At 58.2% G+C, this 6,477-nt stretch overlaps 1 protein-coding gene across 7 annotated transcripts; it reads right to left on the bottom strand.

The window, feature by feature from the left end:
* Positions 1 to 883: 883 nt before the first annotated feature.
* Positions 884 to 6,462, bottom strand: RHBDD3 (rhomboid domain containing 3). 7 transcript variants are annotated; one of them, XM_053669615.1, is made up of 8 exons: positions 6,306 to 6,462; positions 5,682 to 5,822; positions 5,163 to 5,343; positions 3,812 to 4,001; positions 2,795 to 3,171; positions 1,666 to 1,825; positions 1,289 to 1,576; positions 884 to 1,204 (listed from the first exon to the last, which is right to left on the bottom strand). In XM_053669615.1, the coding sequence occupies exons 3-8, from the start codon at positions 5,215 to 5,217 to the stop codon at positions 1,027 to 1,029; spliced, it is 1,248 nt and encodes a 415-aa protein (XP_053525590.1). In that variant the 5' UTR covers positions 5,218 to 5,343; positions 5,682 to 5,822; positions 6,306 to 6,462; the 3' UTR covers positions 884 to 1,026. The 7 variants fall into 7 exon arrangements, with proteins under 7 accessions (XP_053525590.1, XP_053525589.1, XP_037009245.1 ...); XM_053669614.1 differs by having other exon boundaries at positions 6,281 to 6,462; XM_037153350.2 differs by lacking the exon at positions 6,306 to 6,462 and adding an exon at positions 5,989 to 6,120.
* Positions 6,463 to 6,477: the final 15 nt, after the last annotated feature.

Here is a 6,477-nt window from a genome sequence, read left to right on the forward strand (position 1 = left end):
CTCAAATTTCCTAGGCAGTTTCTGGTCCCCAGCTGGTGACCAAAAGCAGGGTAACCACAGTGTAGACTGCCCTGGGACATGTAGCCCGGTCCCACCCCACCGAACCCCTCTCCCCAGCCCATCCAAAACACACCCATGCCCTATTCACTGCCCTCTCAGGTGTCTGCACCTCCCCTCCCAGGGGAGGGGCTGCTGCTGCTTCAAAGAGGAGGAAGCTTCTCCCCCACAGCACCCCCACCCATTGTTTCCTGCCCAAGGGCCCAGCAGTGCACAGCCACCAGCCTCCCAGCCTGCTCTGGGCCAGGCCCAGGAGGCTGACTGACCTGGCCCTGTCCAGCGAGGGCACTGAGGGACGTGGGCAGCGAAAGGATGGTATTCCTGGGTAATCAGGGAAGGTTTCCTGGAGGGTAGTCTCTCTGTAGGCTGAGAGAGGAGAATGGGTAGAACATAGCTGGGAAACAGGTGATTAAGAATCATCTCTGGGCCCTGGCTGGTGTGGTTCAGTGGACTGAGTGCCGGGCTGCAAACGGAAAGGTCACTGGTTCAATTCCCAGTCATGCCTGGGTTGTGGGCCAGGTCCCCTGTTGGGGGCATGCGAGAAGCAGCTGATGGATGTTTCTCTTTCTCCCTCTCTCTAAAAGATAAGTAAATTAAATCTAAAGAATGCCCCTTGGCTGGAGCAGTGGGTCCAGCCCAGCCAAGGCCCGAGGAGGAGAACATAACTTCCTGGGGGGAGAGGCTACATGGTTGGTGCAGGGACCGTGACGCTGGACACCAGAGACTGCTCGCCTGCCACCGGCTCTTCGTTTGCTGTTCACTCATTCATCCCCTGCTGCCAACACATACCAGTCAGATACAACTGCTGCCCCAAGGAGGTCCAGGCTGAAAAGTGAACTGGTTTTATTCTGAGCAGCACCAGTACAGGGTGCTGTAGGGCCTCTCCTGTACCCACTGTGACTTGGCATGCTGGGACTTGGACTACTGACACATAAGCCAGGCCTCTTGTCACCTGAGGGCCAGCCTGTGCTAGGGGGGCCCAGGACCTTCAGGGTGAGCGGGCCCACCCTTCCCCTCAGTCACCAGGGCCTCAGCGCCCACGTCCCCGCCGACCAGCAGTGACACGGCACCCTCAACTCGACCTGTGGCTGCTAATGCCACCACTGCCTGCTCCGTGGGGAAGCCCATGCGCTCCAGCTGCTGCAGCCTGTGAGATGGAGGGGACGGAGAGTATCAGGGCCACCACCAGCCCTCACACGGGGAGACCCCACCCCTATCCACCCTGCCTTACCGTAGAGAAGAGACGGAAGACTTAGGCAGCCACAGTGAGCCCTTGGGAACCTGGGCTTGCCCCTCAAGGAGCGAGGCCTGGATCCCTTCCTGTAGCATCTGCTCATCTAGGGCTGCCCACAGCGGGGTCCCTGTGGGGAAGCTGGGCCCGGTCCAGGCCAGGCCAACCTCTGTGGAGCCGTTCCAGGTCGGCTGCATAGGCCCCAGGCCTGGTGGAAATAAGGCTGAGTCTTCACTGTGGGACCAAAGCCTAGAGGAGGCCATGTGAGGAGGCCCAGGGGTGGAAAGCCTGGAGGGGCAGAAGCAGAAGAGGGCCTGTCTGCCAGCCACTGCCACAGCTTCCACCGCCAGGGCTGGTATCCTCGGCATCGCCCTCACCTCACTCCAGGAAGAGTGAAAGGCAGCTCGGCCACACTGCCTGGGTTGGGAAGGAGCCTGAGCGGCCAGCACTCCGCCAAGACCCTGCACAAGAAGCCCTCCTGCAGCACCTGCAGCCGCCGCTCAGAGAGCTCCAGCCATTGGAAGGCTCCAGCTGCGTCTGTCTGCCCAGGGCAGGGCGGCCAGTCAAGGAAAACCAGAGCCAGCCAGGAGTGAGCCCACACTGCATGCCAGGCCCCATGCCAAGTGTATGCTGGGCATTCCCATGTCTTCTCACTATGGCCCCGCAAGGGCTGTGTCGTCACCCCAGTCAGCAATGGGAGTTCAGAGGAGAAGGGATCTGCCTGAAGCTACTCAACCAGTAAGAGGTGCAGCCACATCTGCCTCACCCCAAAAACCTGTCTCATCCTGTTTCACCAGCTGCTGCCCTGTTCTATTCCCAGAGCCCCATCTCCGTGTTTAGGTGTGTGACTCGAGGCACACTGTTGGGCCCAGGGACACATGCCCCTATTCTTCTCGGCCAGGGCAACATACCCCCACTCCAGGATTTGGCAAGGCCTCAGCACCTAGTGCCCCTAACCCTAAACAACCACAGGGGTCCGCCTGCACCCACTGCTCTCTGAGTGCACTGCTTTCCCCAACAGGCATCAAGCATCTTCAGAGCAAAAGCCCATGTTTAATGTGCGTGCAGTGTCCACCACAGGTGACTCTCCCTTTCAGTGCCCAGAGCCCCAGCTCGCTCTCTCCCCTGGCCTTCGCACTTTCTGTACCCTCTGCCTGGCCCCTCTCTCCTTTTTCACTTCTCTTTATTTAAATGCCCATCCTGCATGTCTCAGCTTAGAGGCCACTTCCACTGGGGGGGAGGTCCTGGTTAGGTGCCTCCTTGGGCCACCTCAACGCTCCCGAGTTCCCCTTTAAATGTGAATTGGCACTTCCACCTGGCCATAAGCCCCCCAAGCCCCAACCCAGACCCTGGTTAGACAAGGACTCAGAGATGGTCCTGAAGTGTGTGTGCACAGCTTTCCGGCGATGTTGGCCTGACCCACTTGTGCCACTTCCCTCCCAGGTACCCTGGGGGCCCAGCCACAACCCACACATCCACACAGGCCCAGGGTCCAGCCAAGGATACAGGCCAGGCCAGCAAGGAGACCACAGAGGAGATGCAGGAAGGGTGGCTCAGAGGTGAGCAGCGGTGTCAGGATGAGCAGTAGCCATGGCGACAGCCACGGTGGCAGTGCCCCATGGGGCCATCTAGGGTGGTAACCCTGCCCCGCCAGCATGGCCAGATGGACAGGCATGTATCCGCAGCCACCAGCTGCACTGGACACCCCGAGGCCTGCCAGCAGCACAGCCATTAGCCCAGCAGCCAGGGCGAGCAGGGTGGAGGCATGCAGGAACCGCAGTGTGCCCAGGTGGCACTCCTGCCACCAGCCCAGCGTGGGCAGGAGCAACAGACTCAAGAGTAGGCTGGGTAGGGCCGTGTGGCCCACAGCATGGGTCAGCAGTCTGTGTGCTAGGAGAGAGAAGGGGCTGATATGCCAGGTTAGTGGTCCCCAACCCCCAAGGCTGTCGCAGGTATGCCAGGCTGGGAATCACCCTCTGCCAGGGCTACCTGCTAAGCCAGCCTGCCCTCCCCAGGGGCCAAAGCCCGTCCACTGCCAGCAATCACTCATGGGGCGGGAGTGAACCAAAGGCTTCCAAACACTGGCTGCTCCCCTGCTGTATTAAACAGAACAAGCCAGACCAGCTATGGAGTCACTTAACCTCTGTGATCTTCATTTCAGTTCCTCAAATGTGAATGGAAGCTACTGTTATTATTGGGAAACAGGCACTCAGCAAGGTCACTCCTCGAACTCCCAGCACCACCTCTTCTGTCCACTCTCGTACTTCGCTGAAAGCCCTAGTTCTTATTTCAGGAACCCTTCTGAAATGTTTCTACTCACAGGCTCCCACCCCTCTGCTGCCTCCTCTGCCCTCCTTGGTTGTGGATGAGTAGGACATGCTCTGGCCCAAGGCTGACCCTCCCCGGGGCACTGGGTCCTATCCCTGTCTGTGCACTGCAAGAGGTATGCTGCTCCTGCCAAATGGTCTCAGGCCCTACAGCAAGTCTCCTGCCTCCTCCGAGGCCCAGGAAGCCAGCCCTCACCCTGCCAGGGGTCCAACAGCATCTCCGGAGCCAGGGCAAGGCTGGGGCCAGCCCCCACCAGCCACAGACAGCTCATTAGCAGCATCAGGACCGAGGAGGCAAGAGGCAGCGCTGGGGACATTAGGCCAGGAGGGCTTCTGACATACATGGCTTGGCTGAAGGTGGTCAAGGACAGTCTTTGGGCTGTGTGCTATAGGCAAAGGAAAACAGTAAGTTATTATTGCAGCTTTTATCAGACTTCCTTTCAATTACCCTACCAACAGCTTCATTTTACAGAAGAGGAACAGGCTGTAGAGACAGACCCAGCAACTTGGCCCTAGAGGAGCTCAGACCCTAAACACGTGCTTAGCCATCTCGCCAGTCCACCAAGCCCATGTGTGAGGATCGAAAGAAGCCAGGCCAGAAGGGTCTGAGCACTGCTGGTCCCTGAAGAAGAATATGAGGTGGGAGGTACAGGGCCAGGGAAGTTGAAGTCAGGCCCTGGACTCCCAAAAAGAAGGACACAGACCCTTGGGGCAAATTCAGGGTCCTTTCCAGCCTTCTTCTGCTGCCCTGTGGCTACACAGCGACTGTCTTCCTCCCTCCTCTTTTCCACTGTGCCCAACCTTGGACAGCCAGTTGGCCTCTGCTGCCAGAGACCAAGAGGTAGAGACCAGCCAATGGGCACACAGATTAGGGAGGGGGTGGGGCAGAAGGAGTCCCACACCCCCAGTGCATGAGAAGTGATACTGAACTGAAATATTACCTTTTACAGAGCCCCAGCACAGCCCCTCTGGCCATAGCCCCCCTTTCCACAGGGACATTCCAGAATCTGCGACTGCCCGTGGTACATCCCTGGGCAAGCTTTCCAACCTCTGAGCCTCTCCTTCCTCTTCTGTAAAATGGGGATTAAGAAAATCCTGCCCTACAAGTGCAATAAACAATAATTTAAAAAAGAAAAAAGAAAATCCTTTCCTCACAGGATTAAAGAAAGGAATGACCAAGGCAGCCTCCCACTTCTGCTCATTTAACTGAGCCATCCCAGCCAGTTGTGGAAGGCAGATGTGGCCACCAGCTGCCCCAGCAAGGGGAGGCCTCAATATGATGGCAGTCACTCCAGCCTCACCAGTTCAGACTCTGGCTTTCAAACGTGCCCATTCCCAACCCTCACAGCAACGCTATTTCTCCCTTTATCTCCCCTCACATCCAGCCTGTTGTCCAGGCCCTACTGGAACCTCCTCACCCTTGGCCAGGCTTGTCTGTCTCAGGAGTCCCATTGAACTGACTTTGCAGGGCAGGAAGCAAAATCCCAGAGAGACAAGCCAGCCTGCCCTGCTCCCTTGTCAAGGACATCCTCAGCATCAAAACCCACCTGTCAGTTCCTGCAGGAAACATGTAGAAAGCTCCTTTGCCTCGATCTTCAACATGCAAACTCCTTTGCACCCTTTGAAGCCCAGCTCAAACGTCCCCAACCCCTCTTCTGGCCCTCACGTCATGAACCTCATCTAATGAGTACACCTTTGCCTGCATTTCACACAGGCAGCTGGTCTGAGCTAAAGAGTGGGGGACAGAGGGTCATTCATCCGTTATCCAGGATGCTCCTTACACATAGCTGGTGCTTTACACGTGTTCACTGAACACAAAACACTAGCTTGGCACCACCTGGCTGTGGGATTTGGGTGAGACTGGGTTAAAGGTTGTCCACGAAGGCAGACAGGTGTCGCCCTGGTCCAGAGCCAAGGCACCCACTGCAAGCCTCCTCCTGCACCCTCACAACCAACCCCCCACCCCTCCAGGACTTGACCATGGGCAAACAGAACTGGAATTTGAGCCCTCCAGACCGCAGTCTCAATCTGTAAAATGGGGCTATGCACCGTCAGGCCCTGCCTACCTTATTGGGAAGCCGGAGGACAGAATGGGAAGGCAAGGACCGGGAAGAGCCTTCCGGGTGATGGAGAGTGTGGGGCTCCCAAGGTGTGGGTCGGACTCAGTTTTGTGACTAGGAAAAGTCCTCGGGCCTCAGTTTCCCCTTCTGTAAAAACAAGGGTATTAAATGAGGAATGATTAAAGAGCCTTCTCAACCTCGACCGTTACTGAGGGGCTCTCGGGACCAAGTGCAACGTTCGGGACCTCCCTTCCAGCCTACCGGCTTCGGCCCCCGCTCTAGCCGGCTCAGGCCACGTGTCTGGGGTACTCACTGCGGAGCGCGCCCCCCGCCCGCCAAGAGCCGGGCGGGGTGCCCGGCTGGAAATAGGGACTGTAGCTTCCCGCCGAGGCCCGAGCACCCTAAAACCATTCTACTTGCACTCGAGCGCGTGACCCCCCACCCCCCCGCGGCCGACCGCCTGGCGCGCCACCCCCTCCCCCGCCACCAGCGAATTAGTCAGCAGTTGTTCCAGGCCCAGGTCCCTTCCCCCAGCCCTCCCGCCGCTCTCCGTTTCCCTTCAAGGCGACTCTTCAGAGACGGTCCCTAGAGCCAGAGGACGTTACCACTTGGAACAATTTAGCCTCGTACGGAGAATCACTTCGCCTTGATACCGAGACCCACTTATCCGCCGCTCCGGTCCCTTCGGTATACTTTGGCCCGTACGTCACGGCCGGCAGTATTTAGAGAGAATTAGGGAAAGAGCTGAGGGCGAGAGGCCTAGGAAGCTGTGGTTCATCCCTCTTCCCCCCGTGGCCTGGCC

Source organism: Artibeus jamaicensis, unplaced genomic scaffold (assembly GCF_021234435.1).
Source record: "Artibeus jamaicensis isolate MK-2021 breed Jamaican fruit bat unplaced genomic scaffold, CSHL_Jam_final contig_525, whole genome shotgun sequence".
NCBI classification, from domain to species: Eukaryota; Metazoa; Chordata; class Mammalia; order Chiroptera; family Phyllostomidae; genus Artibeus; species Artibeus jamaicensis.

Coding starts and splice junctions, on each gene's coding strand:
- RHBDD3 (XM_053669615.1), bottom strand. CDS start 5,217: ATGTTGAAGATCGAGGCAAAGGAGCTTTCTACATGTTTCCTGCAGGAA. Junction 1,826..2,794: donor TCTCCTTGCTGGCCTGGCCT/GTATCCTTGGCT, acceptor CTGGGCAGACAG/ACGCAGCTGGAGCCTTCCAA. Junction 1,205..1,288: donor TCTTCCGTCTCTTCTCTACG/GTAAGGCAGGGT, acceptor TCCATCTCACAG/GCTGCAGCAGCTGGAGCGCA.